General features: G+C 41.6%; 3 protein-coding genes across 5 annotated transcripts in view; 2 read left to right on the forward strand and 1 right to left on the reverse strand.

Moving 5' to 3' along the window:
* LOC133506337 (uncharacterized) overlaps nucleotides 1–26129 on the forward strand; it is a 52627-nt gene that overhangs the window by 11278 nt on the left and 15220 nt on the right. The gene's annotated exons all lie outside the window — the stretch shown is intronic.
* The window catches only part of naf1 (nuclear assembly factor 1 homolog (S. cerevisiae)), a 47268-nt gene that overhangs the window by 594 nt on the left and 20545 nt on the right, over nucleotides 1–26129 (reverse strand). Inside the window, exons 4-7 of one of the 2 annotated variants that reach the window (XM_061830383.1) lie at nucleotides 19114–19210; nucleotides 18941–19023; nucleotides 14198–14358; nucleotides 14053–14104 (exon numbers count right to left, since the gene is read on the reverse strand). In XM_061830383.1, coding sequence (XP_061686367.1) covers nucleotides 14053–14104; nucleotides 14198–14358; nucleotides 18941–19023; nucleotides 19114–19210 — 393 coding nt within the window. The remainder of the gene's footprint in view (nucleotides 1–14052; nucleotides 14105–14197; nucleotides 14359–18940; nucleotides 19024–19113; nucleotides 19211–26129) is intronic. The other variant, XM_061830382.1, reaches the window with a different exon arrangement.
* Nucleotides 3–24431, forward strand: LOC133506339 (uncharacterized). Of its 2 annotated transcripts, none has more exons than XM_061830384.1 (2): nucleotides 3–2909; nucleotides 24002–24431. In XM_061830384.1, the coding sequence occupies exon 1, from the start codon at nucleotides 1156–1158 to the stop codon at nucleotides 2071–2073; it is 918 nt and encodes a 305-aa protein (XP_061686368.1). In that variant the 5' UTR covers nucleotides 3–1155; the 3' UTR covers nucleotides 2074–2909; nucleotides 24002–24431. The 2 variants fall into 2 exon arrangements, with proteins under 2 accessions (XP_061686368.1, XP_061686370.1); XM_061830386.1 differs by lacking the exon at nucleotides 24002–24431 and adding an exon at nucleotides 18634–18924.

The raw sequence follows: 26129 nt of genomic DNA on the forward strand, positions 1-26129 counted from the left end.
AGAGTAAAAGAAAAGAATGCAGCAAGACATGACATACTAGTAAGAACAAAATGGAAGGGAAAAAAAACAGCAATTTGCATGCTTGAAACCTGTATTAAGGTCTTTTCATAGTTGTCAGCGGACAATGTCGGCATTGCATCACAAGAGAATGCCCTCTCACTTGACGTGCACACATCAAAAATTGTTGCAGGGCGTGGAATGCAGTGGAGATAATTTTGCATAGTCTGAGTCACATGCTGTACTCAGTGTGCCGCTTCGTTCTACGTACCATCTAGGTTGTCGCCTTCTTGATGAATTTTGCAGCATTATTAATAATAGCTTCTGGTTAACTGGTTAACCGATCTGCAAACCTTTTGATATTGGAGCAGTTCTCCTGTGAAACTTTTTTTTTTTTAATAACATACTTCCTATGTGGTCATTATTGTATTATAACGGGTATTTATATTAAAAACGCAGTTGAATATAAGATTTGTTAGGGGAGAGAAAGACACGAGAAAAACACCCTACAGAAGAGGAAATGATAGGACAAAAACAAATACCGAGGCCAGGACCAGTGAAGTCAGGATTGCTGAGTCACCTGTGTCCACTGAATTGTGCAAGTGAACAGACATCACATACGCAATAAAGTCCTGGAGTTGGTGTGTAGGCTTGATGAGGATTAAAAAAAACCTGCTCCCACCAAGGCAAGAGGGAGAGGCAAGAAAAGGGGGCTCATCCGGGGTGGCCCTACCACCCACCCTAAAGGAGGCAGAGTGGTTGGCTGGTTGGATACAAAAGAAGGAGAAAAGGAGTTGTACAAGTTGGCCAGAAAGAGGGATAGAGATGTGAAGGATGTGCAACAAGTAAAGGTGATTAAGGATAGCGTTGGAAATATGTTGACTGGTGCTAGTAGTCTGCTAAGTAGATGGAAAGAGTATTTTTGAGAAGTTAATGAATGAAGAAAATGGGAGAGAAGGTAGAGTAGAAGAGCCGAGCGTAAATGACCGGGAAGTGGCTTTGATTAGTAAAGAAGAAGTTAGAAAGGCACTGAAGAGAATGATAAATGGAAAGACAGTTGGTCCTGATGACATACCAGTGGAGTTATGGAAGCAATTTGGTGAGGTGGCTGTGGAGTTTTTGACCAACTTATTCAATAGAATACTAGCAGGATAGAAGATGCCAGAAGAATGGAGGAAAAGCGTGCGAGTCCCCATTTTTAAGAACAAAGGCGATGTTCAGAACTGTGAAAACTACAGTGGAATAAAGATGATGAGCCACACAATGAAGTTATGGGAAAGAGTAGTGGAGGCTAGACTGAGGACAGAAGTATCTGTGGGCAACAGTATGGTTTCATGCCTGGATAGGCTGACAGGCGAGGTTAGACTGGATTCCCCTTGGTCCATGATGTTAGCAGATGATATTGTGCTCTGCAGTGAAAGCACGGAACAGGCGGAGGAACAGTTAGAAAGATGTAGGTACGCACTTGAAAGGAGAGGAATGAAGATTAGCCGTAGTAAAACAGAATATATGTGCGTGAATGAGAGGGGAGGAGGGGGAAGAGCGAAGCTCCAGGAAGAAGAGATAGCGAAGGTGGATGACTTTAAATACGGTAAGGAAGTGAAGAAATGGGTTCAAGCGGGGTGTAACAGTTGGAAGGTGTCTGGTGTTTTATGTGACAGAAGAGTATCCGCCAGGATGAAGGGCAAAATTTATAAAACAGTGGTGAGGCTGGCCATGATGTACAGATTAGAGACGGTGGCACTCAAGAAACAACGGAAAGCAGAATTGGAGGTAGCAGAAATGAAGATGCTGAGGTTGTCGCTTGGTGTAAGCAGGCTGAATAGGATTAGAAATGAGCTCATTAGAGGGACAGCCAAAGTTGGATGTTTTGGAGACAAGGTGAGAGAGAGCAGACTGCGATGGTTTGGACATGTTCAGAGGCAAGAGAGTGAGTATATTGGTAGAAGGGTGCTGAGGATGAAGCTGCCAGGCAAAAGAGCAAGAGGAAGACCAAAGAAAAGGTTGATGGATGTTGCGAGGGAGGACATGAGTACAGTGGGTGTTAGAAAGGAGGATGCGCGAGATAAGCTTTGATGGAAAAAGATGAACGCTGTGGTGATCCCTTACGGGACAAGCCGAAAGAAAAAAAAGAAGTTGGACTGGAATCTGCGCTACCTTTGTGGATAGCGGATTGCAGAAAACGTCCCAGTGATGATGAACAGGCTGAAGAAAGTGCTGACGAACTTTGACCCCCTCAAACACGAGGCTTTTTGGCAAGCAAAGGTAGGTTTGAAAAATTTCAAAAACATGATGGCCTCAGAGGCATGCAGCTGTACGGTGAGGCTTCCTCTGGCGATGATGTTGCTCATCGTTATGTGAAGGAAGGATTTGCATAAACATCAACAATATGGTACGAGCTGTTGAGTTTAGCAATTGTGTTGACTGGATTATGTCCATGTACAGGGGAATTTTGAAGCAGAAGAAAAAACAAAGACAACACCATTTTTTTCTCAAAGAAAAACCTCAGTTACACCATCAGCTCCTCCAGCAAGATTAATTTTGGTATCCAAATAGACAGAAAAAAAAAATTAATCTCAAAGGTAAAAAAAACAATCTCAAAGGTGAAAAAAAAAAAAAAAAAAACTCAGCTATGTACTTCGCCAGCACCTCCAGCAGAAGATTCTCTAATTCTGTTCATTACATACTGCCGTAAAAATGTTTTATCATTGTTTAACTAGACACTTGTACCGTTGTAACTTTTGTCTAGAGCGTGCAAAGTATAAATATTATCCTGTTGACATTTTCAAACTAACCCTAACACTCTGGTACCCACAAGGGACACACAGACAAAACAACACCCCATCTCAAAGGTTGAAAACTCAGCTACATCGCCAGTGCCTCCAGCAGAAAAGTCTCCCAAGTGATGAATGGTAACTATATAGTAATATAATACAGTAAGTGTTTTATAACATATTTCCATGATAAATTTGTAATACTGTATATATTTTTGTATGGTTTTACAATTAAAGATTTAACTAAACACCTCTTTTTGCCTCAAATATGCAAATTACAAATACTGTTTACATATTTTAAACGTTCTGGTACCCACATAAACATACAGTACATTCCCCACTCTGCTGCGGTTTTTCACTTTTCACAGCTAGTTCTTGTCCCAATTATAGAGATGAAATTGGACTTTCGTGAAAATTCCTGAAAATACAAATGCGAGCACTGGGGGGGGTCCGGAGGCATGCTCCCCCTGGGAAATGTTTTAAAAAATATGGATGGCTGTGGTGCATTCTGGCGGGATCTGTGAACAAAATTTAGACAAAAATTTAAAGTACAATTTCTAAGTCCCGACCAAAAAAAAAAAAAAAGCCAAGCCCAGATTTTTTTGCCCCCCATACCCCTATCACTGCACAAAATCACATTTGTCATTAAAAACATCCTTAAAATATGCCATCTTATCTCAAGACAAATGAATTAAGTGAACTATTCCGTAAAAAAAAAAAAAACATCTAAAATTGTCCTTTTCCCCATATTATACAAATTATAGTATAGATATAGATTATACACGAAAATATATACGAGAATTTCTACACCGTACAGCAAAACATGTTAAAGAATTTGATCTGTAGTAATTAGTATTTACGTTTAAGTCTCAAACTTGTGACGTCGCATTGTATTGATACACTCGACCACATTGCTCACTATCTTAGATATAGATCTAGTAATACTAATCAGCTGCCCTTAAAATTTTACATATATCTACACATATACATACATATACCTACATATACACACACACACACACACACACACACACACACAGACACACACACGCACATTTTTGCTACTTTGTGTGGACTATGACTGAGTTCATTGTGAGGACCACCACTTCCACTATAGCTGGAATGATGCAACTCACATAGCCATCACTGGAGGGGTTTAGAGAGCCAGAATATCACTTTCGATTGCAAAACACTCCAACTAAAAACTAAACTAAAAGCCAACCTTATTTTTATGTAGTTGTGTGGACTTGGCCCCTTGTTGCTAGGCAGATTTGATGACACACAAATGTTTGATTTTAAAATTTCTCTCTCAGTATTATTCAAACAAAAGACACTGTATTGCTCATATTTTGGAGACTTATTTCAGCAACATATATCGCAGCTAAATTAAATACCATGTGTTTTTTTAATTCACCATTGTAAGTTTCCTCTATTTTAAAATGAAAGTGAGATGTAAGACTTGATAGCAGAATACCTTTAATACAATTGTAGTATTTAGTATCCATTGTTTAAAAAATATATGTCGACTTTCCCCTTTTTTGTGACATAATTTAATTGTGAATTTGATTTTGAATATCCCTCCAATCATGATTGCAGAGAATTGGTTCTGCATCTACAGTGCCGTGAAAAACTATTTGCCTCCTCAAGATTTCAGTTTTTTTTTTGTTTTTTTTTGGGGGGGTGGGGGGAATAAATCTCAAACACAAAGGTTTAAAATCATGAAACCAATTTTAATGTAACTCAGAGACAACCCAAAGAAATACAAAATGCATTTGTCAAATGACATCTTAATTTATTATAACTCTATGCTCCTAGTTGTCACAATACTGCTCCATTTGCTTCATAACTACAAGGCTTCTAATGACATTTATTGGGAAAAAAAATATGTGATCTGGACCTGAAACAGAAATCAGAAATGAAGAAATGTACTGGCATCCTCACTGAAAATTGTTTTGTTATATAAACAGTAAAATTATGACAATTCTGCTGTGCGATATACATAGCAAAAACAATCTTATAAAGTGAATTTATCCTAATTCTAGTGAAAATATTTTACTCCACTTACTTTTAATCATTTTGCCATTTTACACGTACGTTTTCTGAAAAGAAAGATCTTAGTCTCTCTCTTCTGTTTTATGTAGAGAAGTTAAACCTTTCTCAAAATAAGTACGGTAACTATTTTTCCCAACAAGAAATAATGAGAAACAATTCATTGAGTAAGATTTTGTGTTTTTTCAGTGACTTGAACTCATGGTTTTTGACACAAATTATTTTCAGGGAGGTTCTAAAGAGACATGGTAACAGAACTAGACACACTACTGTGATATCCTCTTGACAGTAGTACAGAACTGCCAACCTCAAAGTTCAATACAAATCACAAAATCACTGGAAAAAAAACATCTAAATGTCCAGATTTTTTAAATCATGGCAAGCTGTATTAGAACAAAAATAAGTCTGAATACTCTGCAATTGCACAAAACTATTACAGTAAACCCTCACTACTTTGCGCATCACCTATAGCGGATTCAGTGCATCGTGAATATCTGAGGGGCCCCCCCCAAAAAAAGAAAAAAAATTGCCGGATCGCTGCGTACCAATGCGCCATGACATGGACCAATGAAGCCAAAAATAAATAAATGAAACAACTTGCATACATTAGTTCAGTACTGTAACGGGAAGCCGTCTTGATAGGGTATAATGTGGCATCCCCATTGAAACAACAAGGACCTATGAATCAAATAAATAAACCCATTTACCCCTACTTGGCGGTTTTTTACTTTTCACGGGTGGGTCTCTAACCATGAAAAACGAGGGATTACTGAACTGTAAAATCAGTTGTTCAGTTATGCCTTTATCCTTTTAGGCCTCCTTCTTAAATTACTTTTTTAAACCCAAGTTATCCCATGTTAATGTTTAAGAAAATGTAAATATCGGGAAAATATAACCCAAGTGGATGTTAAAATGCTGTTGATCCAAATTCTGTACTTGAAATTTATACTTGTATTGCTGAGACTGTGATATCTACTAAAGATGACAGCTTGGAATAATCCCACCTTTTGCATGTTACCTTACGCACAAGAATTGTTGACCACATATTGGTATTTTCCCAGATATTGTTGTCAAAGATTCTAAAAGAGTAGCTTATAGGGGGAGGTCTTAGACATTCAGGCATCTATAGATTAAGTTGAATTTACTGTGCAGCCCCAAACATCACATTTTACGCATTATTTTCAGCCAAATCCATCCAGGAGTTCCTGAGATACAGTATATCATCACTAGTGAAATTTTGCAATTATGTTAAAAAATGTCTGTTAACATGGCAACCAACCTGATGGTTTCAAGTTTTTATTTTTTTAAAGAACATTATGGGTTCATATATAATGTAAAAATTTCAACGTTACCTTTATTATGTCCCGGTTGAAATGTACCTGCTACTCTGGTCTATCTTCTTTTTCATCTGTAGAGTAGAGTAATATAAAAAGGACGAATTTCAAACTGCTGAGAATAAGGCAAAGATATAATTCTCAAAATCTCTTTACGTTTATTGACACACCAACTTCTTTATTTTCTGACACTGATTTATTTTTTGTGATGCATCTAAGGACACGTTTAATTAACAATTGAAAAATTGTTAAAAAACTTAAAAAAACTTCACACAGTTAGCGTGTTTTACATCCTCAGAATGAAAGTGGGGAAAAAAATAGAAAGGTTTGCTGACGTTAGCAACAGTTTCATTCTGCCTGAAAATCCCATGGACAATTAAAAACTAACCCGAGTATGATGAAATATCAAATATGTCTTACCTCGATTAGTTGTAAGTTGTTTTCATTCGTTTTTCTTCCAGATCGCCACATAAATAGCTTTTCACAAGCCTCTTCGGTTCTGCAGCAAGCTTGATTGTGTTTTATACAATGCATTCACTTCCACCAAGGAAATTCAGATGCAAACCTCATGTTGAAGGGAAATTTAGATAACTCGCAAATTCGACGGTTGAGATTCAAAAATATTACCTCTGGCAAAACAAACATATAGTTCACAACAACATCACCAACTTGAACAATCGTTCATTTTAGTATGAATAAACATGCTGACTTACATGTCAATCCGTGTAGTTCTGTAACTTCTGTACTAATTAAAAGCAACGTCTCATGCAGGTGCATTCCCCTCCCCCACAAGTGTCTACCAACTTCCAAAAGCAGTCACAGCAACTCTCCCCTCCCCCACTTTGGTTTCATGATTGCACAGAAACTAACCAACAGGTTGCATATAACAAATATAGTTTGAGCAATGTACTGAACCTCACAGTTTAGTGTCACCCTCATGTGATAAAAAAATAAATAAAAATAACTCTTTAAGTAGTCATATGAATTCCCGAGAATTTTAGTTCAACATTTGAAATCACTATGCATCATTTAATTAAATTTATTTTTTTATTTCCAACATTCTACAGTCCTCGAGTCTGAGCTGAAAAGGGGAAAATATTCTGCTGCTTCCACCTCATCATAAATTATTGCCCCCACTCCCAACCCCCACCGCACAGTATAACTTTGTATTCCATAACATTTAAATAAATAAAACCTTATTGCTTTGCATCAATGTTAAGCTTAAAATACATTAAATTTATTTAGCTTGCTACTAAGTAGTTTTATTTTAAGTATGAGTATTTATGCTACAGGTGGAGCAGCTGTAATGCGCTGGCCTCACAGTTCTGACGACGGTGGTTCAGATCCTGGCGTCGCCTTGTGTGGAGTCTGCATGTTCTCTCTGTGCCTGCGTGGCTTTTCTCTGGGCGTTACAGTTTCCTCACACATCCCAAAAACATGCATTATAGTAATTGGACAGGTGTGATTATGAGTGCCATTGTTGCGTGTCTCAATGTGCCCTGCGATTGGCTGGAAACCAATTCAGCGTGTACCCTGCCTCCTGCCTAATGGCAGCTGGGATAGGCTCCAGCACTCCCGTGACCCTTGTGAGGATAGGTGGTGAGGAAAATGGATGGATATTGCTACATAGCATTCGCAGTTGAGCCACCAGACAACCTAAGCAGCAATTATTCAATTAATCTATAATGATTTTAAATATTGACCGTGAGTAGTGTTATTTCCAATTTCAGTCTGCATCAATTAGTTTGCAATGGTCTTGAGAGACCCATTTTCTCTTACATATGAAATGTGTCTTGACTTCCACCTTGGCAAGGAGACCTTTTTGTAGGCCATCATTTAAGACTGAACCAACTAATATTCATTTCCACTGACAAGGGCCTGCATTGCTGTTTGATTATCGGTGGATTTTAGGTGTTGTATTGGGTTTACATGCTTTTTTGCACCTCCTTTTCTTTATGTGTTCAATACCTTTTGCCTGCGTCATTTACCATTATCATACACAACTTCTTTTCTGGTCTTATTCTACTTTCTTTGTATGTATGGATTACTTGGGTTGTTCCAAACGGGTAAAAAAAAAAAAAATCTCAGGTCAATAGCACCCTCAGTAGTATATTTTGTGAAGAAAATAGTCACTTTAAATATTTCTTTCAGATGTCTTTCTTTCTCTAAACCCTCGTTTATCTACCTTTTCTTAAAAGACTTTGCCGGCCGGCCGATGAATGTACTGCTTGATCGATGGCTCGATATCTCGGATGGTTTTGCACAACGCTCTGGGGCACGCGTCTTGCCTTGTCATCTCGTTATTAGGATGTCCGGCGAGGTAGCACTGAAGCGTGTACTGTTTCTTGAGCATCACATTGTGCTCGCATACCGGAAGGAGTTTCAGCTATGTTTCGGGTTTCGACTCGGCATGTACGTGATAGATGGAAGCCATTTTGTGGCAGCCTGTGGTGGCTCGAAGGGCAGCGTTATGAGGTGCTTGGAGGGAGTCCCAGGGAGTTGGCTTCAGGTTGGGAGTCCACAGAGGCGCTGCGTAGTTCAGGATCCATCTTCCGACGGCCTTATGCATCGTCAGGATGGTCTCCTTAGTCTGGCCCCACTTGGTGCCGGCAAAGCGTATTGAGTTTGGAGCGCATGATTTTTGTGTGTTCATGTAAAAGTCAACGAGGGATCGAAGGTGACGCCAAGTATTTTTGGATTACGGATGATAGGAATCCGATTGCCTCCAATTTGAATGTTCAGTCTCATTGACTGTTCGGCGTTCCAGGTGGTGAACAGCTTATTGAAGCCATACTGGTGACTGGCAGTTGTCAGCGACTCGCTCAGGGCGGGGAGGATTAGAAGCTCAAGCGTCTTGGCCAGCGGAGACGACGGACTGATTGGTCGATAGAACTTGCCGTCACCGATAGGTGTCCCTGGTTTGGGAAGCGGCATGACAGCCGTGTTTTCATATGGTTGAAATGTCCAGGGTGACCAATGAAATTTTGGAGATGTCGGTGAGGTATTGGATAGCCTTCGGTCCAAGGTGGTTCATTATCACATCAGGCCCCAGTGTCTTGGAGTTTTTGGACGCTTTGATGGCCGCTCGGACTTGCGGCATTGTGAAGCGAGGATGGTTTTCGCACGGCATTCCATGGAGGCAGTGCAACGTAGCTCGAATGGAACAGTTGGAAGGTGGATGTTCAACAAATTGTTGATTGAAACGTTGACATGCGTCTCGTCGTTTTTTGATTGTACCCAGTTAAATTCGATGGCAGCGTTGTCTGGCCGTTTGGTTGGATTGCTCAAGGCTCTGATGGTAGGCCGGAGCTTTTTAGGCCTCTGGAGGCTGGATTTTTCGATTTGTTCAATCCACTGATTTTGCCGGTGCTCGGACACCAGACGGTTAATCTGGCATTTGATGTTGGGAAGTCAAGCATCGGAAGGGTCCGCTTGCCGGATGGTGTCATGTTCATTGGCAAGAAAGGCTGTTGAGGCAGCGTAGTTTAGGCGGACCTTTGGTCTACGGTTGGAAGGAACGTATCGTTTGGCCGCTCGATTCACCATGGTACGGAGTAGCCAGCCGGACAGGAAGATGCAGACGGGACGTAATAGTTGAAAATGGCTACTTTGAACAACCCGGACGGCCAGACATTGTTGATCGATAACGGGCACGTTTGTGGCAGGTTGGCTGGACGACACGATAGTTCACGTTACGATGGATGATAAATGCCAAGCCCCCTCCAGCATCCTGGCTGTGGTCGTTTCGTAGAACGGTATAATCTTCTGATCTTGTGTAGATTTGACCGCTGAGTTCGCTTGGTTTCTTGGACAGCAACAAAGAGGATCTCGTTCCGCGACATATAGTCTCCATTTCCGTGCCTTGGATGCTAGTTCATTGCTGTTTAACTGCAGGATGCGGAACGCGGATGGAACTTGTCGAGGCTTAGTTTGGCAGTTTGCGTCTGGTGGTGGACGAGTGGCGCATCGTGGCGCTACGTAGTGGTCAGTCCAGTCCCGACTTGAGCTTAATTTCGAGCATCGAGTGAGGTGGCATCAACCGTTGCACTTGGTCTAGCGAACAGACGTCATGTTTCGATGGATTGGTTTTGAGCAGACTGAGCAGAGGCAGGACAGGCCCGGGGTTGACCTCAATGGCGGCTCCTATTAGCAGGATGCGGAACAGCTTGGCCGGCGTGGGCCATTCCGGAGGCCCAAAAAAATGGTTTCCCATTCGTACTTGAGGGTTTGAGACTTTGGGTGACTCCAGGGGTGGATTGGCGTGGTGTAGGCACATAGATCCATTACGAATGAGCACCATAAACAAATACATCAAGTCTCCTGGAGACACCCCACCTCCGAGCACTATCACCAACTTGATCGTGTTCTCAGATGTTTCGGGCTCCCATGAATTGAGCTCACCCGTGTGGCGTTATAGTTTCGAGAGAATAACAACTACATTACCCGGCATGCTCAGTAGCTGGATATATAGTATATAGAAGATACGGAAGTCGCCTGGTTAACGGTACATGGTTGACAACTTGTGAGTAAAGATTGAATCCTTGAAATACGTCTGGTCTATTTGTTATACAAGATAGCAAGACAACACAACACGCAGCTACCAAAGCTGCTGACTGCAATACGGACCACTTGTTAGTGTGCAGCAAGGTTGAACTACAGACCAGAAGAACGTGTCACTCAAAGAGAGCTGACTGACCACACATCAACACCAGGAACACGCAAAACCCATCAAAGGCAGCAGAGTTTGCCACAGCTCAAGAAAAGTGTCTACCAGGCTGGCAGAGCAACAAAGGCCAGGAAAGATGGGAATACTTGACATTGTGTACACCTCACCAATGTTGGCGTTTGGAAAGCAAACCAAAAAGTCAACACACTGGTTTAAAACTTAAACTGTGGATATAAGACCTGCAGTTGAAGCTAAGAAGGCTAGGACTGCCTTCTGTCTGAAACTGTCAAGTTGCTGCCGGTCCAGCCTTGGTGTTGCAGGTCCCTGCGCGGCTGCGCTGACCGGGAGGCACACACTTGCGCCTCATGCTGGCTGATTGGCCCCGGTGTATATAGGACCCTGGGGACGACTGGTCCTTCGCCAGATCGTTGCAACTCATGCCTCGTTCCTGCACTCCCGTATCTCTGATCGTGAACCCGTGCACACCAACCTCCGCCTGTTCTCCGACCAACCCCGTAAGCCTGACTCCTTTGACACTTCTGCCTTCTTTGATCGATCTCCCGTGTACCGACTCCTGTCTGCCTGCGGACCTGCTCTCTACGCCCGACGTCCTGACTACCGCTGCTGCACCTGACTGTCTGCCTGATCCCCGACCTTGGAACAAAAAACGTTTTTCCCGAACTACCTCTGTGTCTCCCGAATCCTGCATTTGGGTCCTCCCTCGGTATCGATGGGTTGTGACAGAAACTGTCTATAAATTTAGCCACAGCAAACAGAACCTGCTGACCCGATGGGAAGCCCGCAGAAAAGTCTCGCAGATTGGCCGGAGGTGTGCCAATGTCAATTGCCTCCAGCTCTGCTCGAATGTCCAGACTCCCGCTGACACTGGCAACATCAAAGAGATGTATGATAGCGTCAAGCAGCCATTTTTACCAATACAAATGAAATCAGCATCTCTAAAATCCTCTTCCAGTAACATCCTCAAATACTGACCAAAACAGTAGATTCATGAGCTATTGAGAATTCCGCTGAAAAAAGGCCTTAGTGCCGGTGACCTTTCATGGCGGTGACCTTTCATACTTGGCAAGGTCACACGCTTTTGCAATCCGGAACACTCATCGCGCATAATGTGTCGATGCACAATCTAAATTTTATGGCCTCTATCTCAATACGTTCATGAGATATTGAGAATTATGCTTAAAAAACAGGCCCAGTGACGTTGACCTTCATACTCAGGAAGGCCACGCGGGTTCGCAATTCGGAACACTCAATGCGCATGATGTGTCGATGCACAATCTCCATTTTCAGACCTCTATCTCAATACATTCATGAGCTATTGAGAATTCCGCTTGAAAAAGGCCTTAGTGCCGGTGACCTTTCATGGCGGTGACCTTTCATACTTGGCAAGGTCACACGCTTTTGCAATCCGGAACACTCATCGCGCATAATGTGTCGATGCACAATCTAGATTTTCTGGGCTCTATCTCAATACGTTCATGAGATATTGAGAATTACGCTTAAAAAATGGGTACAGATAGTTACCCAAAACAATATCACAATATATCACAAATAATACTGTGTAAAAAATAAAAGTGCAAACGAGAAAAGTGGAGAAGTGTCAACACCTTTGTCCTCTTTCATCAGAGGTCCTGTTACAAGCAAGTTCATAGAGAAGTATTACTGAACCACCTTTTTTTTCTTATACTTTAAAAGCCTTTACGATCATAGTGCATCTCCATTTTATTCCAGGCTAACTCAAAAGTGTCTTACTTTTAATAGGAGCTACAGCATCCATGACATTTTACATTTCCTTGTTTGTGATACAGCTGTGGTCTGCATAAATTTAGCGCTGGGCCTCTTATTTTAGTATGTTTAACTTAGACACACAGGGTGGCTGAATATTTGAGAGAATCTGTAATTTAAATTAAAGAACACAAAGAATTATATCATAATTTTAATTTAAAAGAACACAAACACAAAGAACACAAATGGCTAAGTCTTTAATGTCAACAGATAAATTGGGAACATTCTTAGAGATTACGAGGTCTAATATGTGACTTTGAAAGAGGATTGTGGTTTTTACGTCTATCTATCTATCTATCTTGTATTTAATGACTCACATTTGGAATATTCTTACATAGTATATAGTAATATTATATTAAGTAATAAATCAGTAATATGACTAATTTATAAGAAGTTATATTACTTGACAAATGCTTTATTTACAGGTTTTATTCAGTTCAAATGTGCTTTGTGCAGCCTCAATTCTATGGGGCTTTGAGGTCACATGACTGAAACAGCCAATCAGAAAATTCCCTTCCCTTGACCAATCAGAAAATTGGATTGAATTTTCGCCTGTAGTACCCACAAGTGCCACAGGGACATGTGTGCACTCATAGGTTCTGAGGTTTCTAGCTCTCTGAGAACATTCTTTGAAACTTTTACAGAACATTTATTAGGACTAATGGAGCTAGCTTAAGCATTATCTTTGTGAGGACCATCCAAAATGTCCTCACAAAAAAGGTTTTGCCAAGGGTTGGTCCACACAAGGATAGCAATACAAGTGCGCGCGCACGCGCACGCACACACACACACACCACACACACACACACACACACACACACACACACACACACACACACACACACACACACACACACACACACACACACCACACACACACACACACACACACACACACACACACACACACACACACACACACACACACACACACACACAGAGTCACAAGTCACATTTGAAAAATTTACGGGTGTGGGCAGTCATGCTCACAGATAAAGTTGCGGGTGTGATTAGGGATGGCCTTAAAATAACTTACTGGATTAATATAACTTAACTGTAAATTAAAAACAAAAACAAATAAATAGAAAACAAATAAAATGCAGAAATGATAATTTCCAATTTCAACTGATAGTAGAACATAATATAAACCGGTATTGAAAATTTTTAAATAAAGGTTTGGATTTTTTTTGCATCTCAAATTGAATTATAATTTGAAAACTACATTTTGCATTTCCTTGGGTTTTCACTAAGTGATATTAAAATTCATTCATAGATATCCAAAGAACACCTAATAAGGAAGGGGGAATACTTTTTCACAGCGCTGTATATATTATACCATTATATTTACGAGATTCACCAAATTATACTATAATTTTTGAAGAATCCCATCTGTAGCAGTGGAAGCAAAGATTCAAGTTCTAAAATGTACCTCTTCTGGTGGTTCTTGATCATTTTTCCAGGATGCATCCGAGCCCTTTAACCTGCAGGGAAATTATTTTCAGCACAATAAATGAATACAATGTAAAAATAGGACTTTTAATTCATCTCAGATGCTTGTTCATCTGTCTACTCACAGTTTAAGCTGTTGTAGGAGGATATATCCAGTGTACTCTTTCATTTCTGGTGCACAATAAACAACCAGTCCAAGTGTCAGCCCCTTACTGCTCAACTCATCAGGACAGTTAAATCGCAAGATATAAAGAGGTCTGCATACAGGACCGAAGACTTCAAAAACCTTTGACACACAGAAAAGGAAATGCATAAGAAATACTTAGGTGTGTGACCTTAAAGACCATTCAAATTGAAATGGTGCATGTGGTACAAGGAAAATTGTGTGTCTATTCCAGTTGTGCTCATGAATGTTGTGCTATGTGAAATGACTATGGTTTTGGACAGAAAACAGAGTCGTCGAATAAACATGTCTGGAAACAATGAGTACCAACCACAGAACAATGAGGGGGAAAAATACTAATCTAGCTTGTCAAAATGATAGATGGCCTCAAATGACATCATTGCCAAGTCAAGTTAATCATTTGTTGTCAGGGGTAGCCCAAACGTAATTTCTTCATTCGTGGCCGGTGTTTGTTGCCTGAAGTATGCTGGATATGACGACATTCTTAGCCCGAAATCTGTCCTGGAAGGTGGCGTGACTTTTACTGGAAATCTTGGCCGAAACCGGAAGTGATGTGAAGGTTTATTGCAGGAAACCTAATATGAAACTAAGATTTCACTGGTGGAAAACTTGTCTGAAACCAGAAGATGTGACCACAGTCCCTGTGATTTGAAGAGCTCGCTTGCAAATCTGCACAGTCGGGCACGAAAAATCACGCGCGTTAAATTTGTAGATAGATATTGAAAGACGTCGCTTATTTTGATTAGTCTTGACATTAATTTACGTGTTTATTTCATAAACGTTAACTAAACAAGCCTGCTCCTAAACAATTACTATTCACCATGAAACAGGAAATGCAAGTTAACCGCACTGAGCATGTCTGAGTCTGGCGGGTAAAATTTAAAAAAGGCGATAGAAATTGGCAAACGTGGAAATTGGCTGTTTATCCTAGCATACGATTCTGTACTGTAATAGACTTTTATGCATATTACAAGAATTCGTATTTGATTGCTGGCTTAAGCGTCACGAATGTTTCGTCGGGAGCTATACCGGAAGTTGAGCGAATAATTCTTTACATCGTATCCGGGTTCCGCATCAAACCTACGCTTTCCCGCCATCGGTTCCTGCTACCTGTGAATGCTATGGAGAATTTACAAGACTTTGGGATTATCTTCTGAAAAACAAAGGATGGCAGTGTTACAAGTGCAGCTTGTCAGCTGCCAACTTTGGTGAATGACCATTACGCAGGAAAGACGCCCAACACAACTTTGTCTGCTGTCGGAAAATCTCCTACCCGTGCAGTGCAGAGGCAAAAGATTCGCCAGGTCTTGGCCATGTTACATTTTTCTCAATTCCAGTGGCTCAAATTGAGGGACTCAAATTTTTTCTGCCAATGGTCTATTGACAGTGGAAGAAAAAAAAATGTCACGCACGTCAAGGCCCAAGGGTTAGGTTAAGATTCCGACAGGAATGTTTGTTACAATGTATCGCTAGCTTGTTGCCACTAACGGTGATTATGTTGAACTAAACTTTCAGCATTTTCAAAACATTGCGGGATAGACTGTTCGTGTTCATTCCTTGGAAGGCCAGTGCATTTAAGTTTTCATCAGATAAAGTTTGTCAGATCAATAATTTTTATCGATGAAAAATTGTAAATACCGTTTTATCAAGTTCAACTAATAGTTGAAATTTGAAATTAACATTTCTGAGTTTGACATTTTTTTTTCATTTTAGTCATGTTCATTTTACTTTTAATATACAGTTATATTAATCTATTAAATTATTTTAAGGTCTTGAGATTTCAACCCTAATGACACTATCTGCGAGCATGACTGACCACACCCATACATTTTTCAAATGTGACTGAATATGTCAGATCAATAATTTTTATTGATGAAAAGTTTTAAATACTTTTATATCATGTTCTACTAATATCAGTTGAAATTGGAAATCAACATTTCTGACTTTGAAATTATCTATTTCAGTTATGTATTTGTTTTTGATTAATTTAAAGTTATGTTATATTATATATCCAATAAGTTATTTTAAGTTCTGGAGATTACATCCCTAATCACACCCGCAACTTTATCTGCAGACATGACTGGTGGACCACACCCGTAACTTTATATATGCGAGCATGACTGGTGGACCACACCCGTACATTTTTCAAATGTGACTGTGACCAGTAGGTGTCGAGATCATAACGGGAAATCTTGTCTGAAACAAGAAGAGGTCACGAGAAGGTGGGGTGTTTGTTACCGAAAATCTAATCCGAAACCAGAATTCTGTATGGAAGATGTGACCGGAACATGCCAGAACTCTTCTTGTGCACACACCCAACAAGTCATGCTGAGGGCATGCCAACCGCTATAAACCCCCTGTTTTTTTTTACCCCCGAAACACAGAACATGGGCCAAAGGCACACATGCTAAAGATAAAGGCCTTTTTTCTCAAAATATCTGCAAGGGGTCCACTTATGTCAATAACTACAATAATTTCATCTTGTTTGAAGGCACCTGTTCTAGAAATAGTATGTTTTTTTTATATATAGTGTATATGAAATATTAATTTAATATTAATTCCATTAATTTTACCTTCACCATCAGGGGTGTCAAACATACGGCCCACAGTGAGGCTTGATCAGGCCCGCAGAATAATTTAAAAGTGAAAAGATGCTTAAAAGATACGGATGACTTCAAATACTTGGGGTCAACAATACAGAGCAACGGAGTGTGTGGTAAGGAAGTGAAGAAACGTGTCCAAGCTGGTTGGAACAGCTGGCGGAAGGTGCCTGGTGTTTGTGACAGAGGAGTTTATAAAACAGTGGTGAGGCCGGCCATGATGTACGGATTAGAGATAGTGGCTCTGAAGAAATAACAGGAAACAGAACTTGAGGTAGCAGAAATGAAGATGCTGAAGTTCTCGGTTGGTGTGAACAGGTTGGATAGGATTAGAAATGAACTCATTAAAAGGGACAGTTTAAGTTGGATGTTTTGGAGACAAGGTTAGAGAGCAGACTTCGATGGTTTGGACATGTTCAGAGACGAGAGAGTGAGTATGTTGGTAGAAGGGTGCTGAGGATGGAGCTGCCAGGCAAAAGAGCGAGAGAAAGACCAAAGAAAAGGTTGATGGATGTTGTGAGGGAGGGCATGAGGACAGTGGGTGTTAGAGAGGAGGAGCAAGTAAACCTTAAAGGGAAATTCCGGTGGTTTGGATTAACAATGTATCCAAGAGGTCAGGTCATATGTACTGTAACTTGACAATGTGATGTCAATCCGCTCTCATTTAATGTTTTTTTGAGAAGATTTTTAATGGTTATTACGAATTTTCATGGGCGCTGCCATTTTGGCGAGTCTCATGACCTACGTGCGCAGTTGTGACGTAATAGGCGCGGCAACAAAGGCTCGATTACGTTGGGAAACAATTGTGGCCAGTGCTGATTTCTCAGATTTTTTTTCCTCATCTGAGACTGAGGAATACGTCCATACAGATTTAAACCTGTTGCTGTAATGTTGAATATTCGAATGGTTCATTGGATAGGAATGACGTCTGACTAGCGAACTCCAGCAAGTGGCGGGGTCACGAGCGAGGTACGGCGAGCTGTAGACAACTCCAACAACGGAGGTAAGATTTATACAGATTTGAACCTGTGGCTGTAAATAATGTTGAATATTTGGATGGTTCTTCGGATGGGAATGATGCAGAGTCTGATGAGCAAGCTCCAGCAAGCGGCTAGGAGGGACCTCAATCTTTATCCATGATGCACATCTTGCATCTTGGTTTGTGAGGCACAATAGAGCTGCTTTCCCATTGGCTATTGCTGTAGGAGCTTCCTGGGATCCCATTGGCTAGGAGGGATGTCAGTCTTTACCCGTGATGCAATTCCTATTTCTTGGTTTGTAGGGCGGGATAGAGCTGGTCTCCTATTGGCTATCACTGTAGCATCTTCCTGGCATCCCATTGGCCAAGAGGGATGTCAAATCTTAACCCAGGATGGTTTTTGAGTCCCTTGGACACTTGACTGTCACCGGATCATGCTAGCGCTGTCACAGACTAGGAGCTGGTCACTCCGAGAGCGAACCTCTAGTTCATTTCTGGAAGCTCTGCTTCCTGTTGTTTCTTCAGTGTCCCTGTCTCTCATCCGTACATCATGGCTTACCTGCTCACAACTGTTTAATGAACTTTGTCAATTCATCCCAGCAGACTCTTCTGCCACATACACCTGACACCTTTCTCTTCCCGTCGCAACCGACTTGGAACCGTTTCTCTGCACTGTTGACCCCAAGTATCTCAAATCTTCCAGCTTTGTTCTATTCCCTGTAGTCTCACTCATCCCCCTTCAATTCTTTCATTCCTCCACACATTCTGTTTTACCATCTTTATTCCTCTCTTTTCCAGTGCATGCCCCCACCTCACTGTTCCTCCACCTGCTCCCTGCAGATCAAAATGTAATCTGCAAACGTCATGGTCCACGGGGATTCAAGTCTGACTTCAACTTCCACTGCCTATCCATCACAACGGCAATGGGCATAAGGGCTGATCCCTGATCAGTATTTACATATCAGTTTTTGTATATCTAATTGAATATAAATTTAAAAAGATTCAAAAATCATATTCTATTTTTCTTTTACACAAGCACCCAACTTCATTGGATTTGGGGTTTGAACAACGGACAAAATCCAAATAAAATGTAGTACTAGCCAACCTTGCCCAGAGCTACACGATCAGATCCAAAGATAATGCTGTCATCAGTCAAAGGTGGGGAATCTTTCACAGACTGGATTATAACTGCAGAGACAGACGGTGCATATCATGATTTACCTGGGAAAATTAGAAACACTGAAGGGGTTGGAACTGTGTGCATGTGTCTGTATTTACCAAGCTGCTGTATGATTCCAGATACTGTTCCTACTGGCATTAGTTCCACATCATCTGGTAGCGACACAGTCAGCTCCTCCACCGCTGGCAAATCCTGCTTGAAAATATAAAAATTTATGCATGGTACATGTGAGAAAACCCCTTTATGTTTTCAAAGACCAAGAACCTTATAATTATGGGTGCACAAAAGATATAGTTTTACACAGCAGTCATCCAATCAGTCCTGTGTAGCACGATCACAGTCCGGTTTGCGGATGCCACAAAAAAGGACAACTCCAACTGCGACTGGCAATCAAAATCGCAGAACGGATTGTTGGCAGCACCCTACCCACCCTTGGAAGACTTGCATGCCACTCGAACTAGGATCAGGGCGGGCAGGATCCTTTCGGACACTCCACATCCCGGCCACCAGCTCTTGCAGCTCCTTCTGTCGGGTAGGTGCTACCGATCAATGCAAATCAAAACTAGCAAGCATCCAAACAGTCCGCCCCCCAACCCCCTTGCAATTAACCCTCTGTTGACCCATGTTGCATTTTTGTAGATTGTACATTAGGGCCCCTTTTCCAGTTTTCCGACTTGGCATTTGCCATTATTGAGCAGTGTTGCACATTTGAAGATAACCTGGAACCCTGCTTGGTTAACAGAGGGTTAAGTCATTACATTCTTGATCAGTGAACCTCCTATTTTCTGCCTTGCACTGTTGTTGGGACACACCCTCAGATCCTGCTAGTCCAATCAGTATTAGTAATATATACTGTAAACTATCACACGATTCGTCACTTTAAACTGCTCCCTTTCCATAACTATAATTGCATTGATCTACGCGAATGGGTAAGGGCACAAATTCCTTGTGTGTTATTACATACCTAGCCATTAAATCTGATTCTGGTGAATAGGTTTGCATGCGGACTGAAATATTGAATGGCCAAGAGAACTGATTGCATCAGTGCACTTTTCTGCATTTTCTTTTTTTGGAGGGCAGGTGGGGGGGGGGGGGGGTCATAGCAGTAGACAGGGCTCAAGTAGTGTTGTTCACAATGAACTCGTTTAAACAAACGTTTGAGTGAACGTATTGAATGGAATCTTCATGAACTGATTTATTCCTCTGTTTGATTGCTTAAGCTTTGTTGTGAGCCTGTTGCACACAAGAAACAACTTTACTTGTGGGCAATAATGGTGGTTGATTCTGCACAGGGGCCAATGACGAAGCGGTGTCACATCCAGGTCTGTGGGGTGTGGGTGCCTCTGGGTACTTTATACATTAAGTTAGGGGGTGGTACAAACTTGAATGAAGTCCCTCCCGGTATAATACTGTTAGGGATTCTATCTTCCATTCATTCATTCTCTGAGCCGCCTTTCCTCACAAGCGTCATAGGAGTGCTGGAGCCTATCCCAGCTACCATCGAACAGGAGGCGGAGGTACAACCTAAACTGGTTGCAAGTCAATCGCAGGGCACATAGACATACAACAGTTGCATTCAAAATCACACCGAGGCAATTTAAGGCTCTCCAATTTATGCATGTTTTTTGTATTTGGGAGGAAACCGGAGTGGCTGGAGAAAACCCGCGCACTCACGGGGAAAACATGCAAACTACACACAGACGAGGCCAGGATTTGTATCCCGGACCTCTTAACTGTGAGGCCGAGACTCTAACCAATTGTTCCACTGTGCAGCTGGGAAGCTACCTCGGCACCCTAAATTCTTTCCTGTGTGCGTTTGTGTGTGTGTATTCCTAGTTTTGTCTATATGCATTAGTGCAGAGACCAATTGCAGCCGGGATCAGCTGCAATTCATCACCAATGTTGCACTTAAAGGACTCTCCCCAAAATTATAGGAATGGGAGCACACAAAAGTTAGATGAGGGTTCAGTGTTTCTTTTGATGCCAGAGTTATCCACACATTTCACCAACAAACAACTCTAAATTGGAAAAGTATTATTGAAATTCCTCTGTCGCTTAGACATTCCAATGAGCCTGGCTAGAAAAGTGACAGCAAATCAGCATTTGCCTCACATGGAGTGCTTCCTGTTGTGACACCCCTTTGTCCGTGGATACGTTTCACCGAACAGAGAACGTCTACAATCTGCCATTTTGTGGCCGATTTTTGTGAAAAATAATTACAAACAAAATAAAAATAGCATGATGTACAATGTTCAAACCTGTGTGCCTGAGCCAGAATACACACAGGCGGAACTTGACATGTTTGAGAGGGGGTGTGGCACTAATGATGAACAATAATCCCATTATATGGACCGCGGAGATTTGTTTGATGCTTTTTTGAGGAGTTGCCTTAGATGGAGAGAATATACAGCAGGTCTGGCCAGACTTTTTTTTTTTTTTACCCCAAATTCTACTTTTCAAGCAGCCAGCCTCTCGCGATCGACCGGCGGTGGGGTTGGGAGTGGGGGTTGCATGTGCGCATCGCCGTAAATAGTAACCAGGAAGTGCTGTGTGCTAAGAGCCAATAAAGCGAGTATAACAGAGTCGATGCTCCGTATTATTGCTACTCCCGCCATTGAGCAGACAAAAAAATAAAGTCCAATGTTCAAGCATTTGAGCCAAAATACACACGAGGGGGAACATGTGTTGGAGAGGGGTGTGGTGCTGACGACAAACAATAACAGTACCAATATATGGACCATGGAGATTTGTTTGATGCTTTTGTGAGCTGGTTTAGATGTAGAGAATATACAGCAGGCGTGGCCAGACTTTATTTTACCCCCAGTTATACTTTTCAAGCAGCCAGACTCTCACGATTGAACCGCGGCGGCGGGGCGGAAGGGGTTGGTTTGCACACATGCATCGCCATAAACGGTAACCAGGAAGTGTTGTGTGCTTACACATATATCCATCCATCCATCCATTTTCTTGCTGGAGCCCATCCCAACTGTGAAGGGGCAGGAGGCAGGTGAGACACGCAGACACGGGGACAACATGCACACATGGAGGTCCGGCCACCGTGCCGCCTCAAAGTATGTTGTTGCTTATACATTACCAGCATGAGAGGCTATAACTGAGCAGCTAATAACCAGTAATGATTAGATGGGTGGAAATTTCCCTGGCTGATGAACGAGCCTCAATTGTGACAGCCATAGCTTTATTCTGTCAGGTTGACCCCATGGGAGGTTAAAGAAGGAGAAATTTGGGTGCGTTTTCTCAGCTTTGTTGCACAACACGTCGGCATCTTGGCTTAGCTAGAACGAATGGTCTGTCATGATAAGCACTGGTTACGTCAGGGGCGGGGTCAAGGATGTTTCTTTCGGGTTTGGCTTACAAAGCTGGGACATACCCAGATTTTGCTTGGATTTAAAAAAAAAAAAAAAAAATCTTAATTTTGAATTTTTTTGCAATTAATGTCCAAAATATATGTAATAATAATAATAATAATAATATTACTTCACATTGGAGGGTTTATTGTACGTACGAATTTTGGGGAGAGTCTCTTTAAGCCAGTCCCGAACACCGGCAGCTCGTCCTGAGTACCCATACTGTCAGTTGCATGAAACTCACAAGTTATTCGTACGAAATAAAAAGAAAAAGATCCTGATCAGCAGTTCTGCTTGTCACCCAGAACCTCTGTGCCTGCTACATCACTTTCACACCTGCCTGACAGCGGATTCCCTCGTCTAGCTTGTCGGTCCTTACTACTCATATCTGAGCGTCAGCCCCTCTCCCTTGTTTGTCTGTTGAAAAACAATAAAATGCCCTGCGAGCTAACTTGTTTTTGCTTGTATCTGCTGTGAGTTCCTCTCCTGCATCACAAACCTTAACTGTATGATCTGTACAGAATGAACTGACCTAAAAAAAGACTGATCCTATTCATCAAACCACAACCGCACATGCCTTTCAACAAACCCAATTCCAATTAAGTTGCGATGTTGTGTTAAACACGAATAAAACCAAAATTATTTACAAACCATGTTCAACCTATATTTAATTGAATACACAAGACAATACTTTCAGCTTGTCCCGTTAGGGGTCACCATCGTGTGTCATTTCAAATGAACGCTCATATTTTTTTGGCACACTAGAAAGACAAAATAATATTCAAATTGATAAACTTTGTTCTTGGAAAAAAAATCATTAACTTTGAATTTTATGGCTGCAACCACTGTGTAACCACTGTGTCACGTTTTCTTTTAACAACTTAAATTTTTCAAGCTTCGAAGATGGAATTATTTGTCATTCTTTTTTTCATGTACAGCTTCAGCTGTTCAAGAGTCCGGGGTCTCTTGTTAATGTGTTTAACGTGTCATAATGCTCCACCCATTTGGGAGACAGGTATGGACTGCAAACAGGCCAGTCTAGCATCCATGCTCTTTTACTACAAAGCCACACTGGTAGAACACATGTAGATTGTGGTTGGGCATTGTCTTGTTGAAATATGCAGGGGTGGCGATAAAAAAAGTTGTTGCTTGGATGGCAGCATATGTTCCTCCAAAACCTAGATGTACCATTCAGCATTAATGGGGCTTCACAGATACCATTTGTACCATTGGTACTAACACAGCCCCTACCATGACAAATGCTGGCATTTGAACTTTGCATTAACTTTCACAAACTAGAAAAAAAAAAAAAAGGACCTAGATGACCAACTGATATGTTTAACTATACTGCAAAAGCTATGTGGGTTCAGAAATATTTCACAAATGTACTTTTTTCAGATTGTTCAGTGTTGTAACAGGATTGCAGCAAATGTTCACATCAAATAAAGCTTATGCAGTGGTACCTCTACTTATGAAATTAATCAGTTCCAGAAGTCTTTTTGTAACGTGAATTTTTTTGTAAGTAGAAGCACAATTTACATGTTAATAGTGTAATTGTTAAATCAGAGTCTTCTCCAGACTTTTCCGAGAACTCTCACCAATTCGCTGAATCTTTTTCTAGACACGGCACAGAGGCTCGTGAGCTGGTACGCAAGTTCAACTGCGCAGGAGGCTACACCGACTGGCGCCTCCATCGATTCATCTCGCGAATCTATGCTCCCTAGCCAACAAAATGGATGAACTTCAGCTTCCGATAAAGACCTACAAAGACTTTGGATTTCCTGCTGCCCTGTGCTTCACGGTGACTTGGCTTTGTGGATGCATCTCCAATGGAGCAGTTATGCTACCCGGCTTTCAACTTTATCCGGCGAACCACATCGCAGAGCTACCACGGAAATCAAAAAGCGGTGGATTATGCTTCTAGGTCAATGAAAAATGGTGCGAGATTGAGAAGAAAATGCCCACATTCACTCCTCATTTTCCGAGATTTTAACACAGCTAAACTTAACCAAAACATCCCTAAATATAAGCACCAAGTAAAATGTCCAATGTAGGTACCGTAGTTGTGACTGAAGAATTTAAGGTGGAGGTGGGACTGCATCAGGAATCAGCTCTGACCTCCTTGTTTGCTGTCGTGATGGAAAGACAGATTTAGTTAGAGTGGAAACCCCTTGGACCATGATGTTCGCAGATATTGTGATATGCAGTGAAAGCGAGGGAGCAGGTGGAGGAACAATAAGAAAGATGGAGGCATGCACTGGGTAGGAGAGGAATGAAGATTAGTCAAAGTAAAACAGAATAAATGTACATGAATGAGATAGGTGGAGGGGGAGAGTGAGGCTTCAAGGAGAAGAGATAGTGAAGAAAAGTATTTTAACAGCCTGCTATATTGCAAGGTCTCCCAATTAGAAATCATGGGTCTGAAATTTTCATTGTAGGTGCATGTCCACCGTGAGAGAGATAAATCTAAAAAGAAAAATACAGAAATCACAATGTATGATTTTTTTAAAGATTTATTTGTGTGCTACAGCTACAAATACGTATTTGAACACCTGTCTATCAACGAGATTTCTGACACTCAAAGACCTGTTAGTCCGCCTTTAAAAGTCCACCTCCACTCCATGTGTTATCCTGAATCAGATGGACCGGTGTGCGGTCGTTAGCTGCATAAACACACATGTCCACCCCAGACAATCAGTTGGACTCCAACTTGTAACATGGCCAAGACCAAAGACACCAGAGAGAAAATTGTACAGCTCCACACGGCTGGAAAGGGCTACAGAGAAATTGCCAAGCAGCTTGGTGAAAAAAGGTCCACTGTTGGAGCAATCATTAAAAAATGTAAGAAACTAAACATGACAGTTTATCTCAATTGGAGTGGAGCCCCCATGCAAGATATCACCTCGTGGTGTGTCAATGGTCCTTTAGAAAGGTGAGGAATCAGCCCAGGACTACACGACAGGACTCGGTCAATGACCTGAAAACAGCTAGGACCACCGTTTCCAAGGTGACTATTTGTAATACACTACGACGTCATGGTTTGAAATCATGCATGGCAGGGAAGGTTCCCTGCGTAAAACAGCACATGTCAAGGCCTGTCTTAAATTTGCCAATGACCATTTGGATGATACAGAGGAGTCATGGGAGAAGGCTTTGTGGTCAGATGAGACCAAAATGGAACTTTTGGTCATAATCCCACTAACCATGTTTGGAGGAAGACGAATGATGAGTTCCATCCCAAGAACACTATCACTACTTTGAAGTATGGGGGTGGTAGCATCATGCTTTGGTGGTGTTTTTCTGCACAAGGGACAGGACGACTGCACTGTATTAAGGAAAGGATGACCGCGGCCATGTATTGTGAGATTTTGGGGAACAACCTTATTCCCTCAGTCAGAGCATTGAAGATGGGTTGTGGCTGGGTCTTTCAACATGACAATGATGCGAAGCACACAGCCAGGAAAACCATGGACTGGCTCCACAAGAAGCATATCTAGGTTCTGGCGTGGCCTAACCAGTCTCCATACCTAAACCCCCCCAAAAAAAAAAAAAAAATCTTTGGAGGGAGCCGAAACTACGCGTTTCTCAGCAACAGCCCAGAAACCTGTCTGATCTAGAAAGGATCTGTGTGGAGGAGTGGGCCAAAATCCCTCCTGCAGTGTGTGCAAACCTGGTGAACACCTACAGGAAACATTTGACCTTAGCTAACCCAAATAACATTCTTTTTCTCAGGTGTTCAAATACTTATT

The sequence above is a fragment of the Syngnathoides biaculeatus genome, chromosome 9 (genome assembly GCF_019802595.1).
Source record: "Syngnathoides biaculeatus isolate LvHL_M chromosome 9, ASM1980259v1, whole genome shotgun sequence".
NCBI lineage: Eukaryota > Metazoa > Chordata > Actinopteri > Syngnathiformes > Syngnathidae > Syngnathoides > Syngnathoides biaculeatus.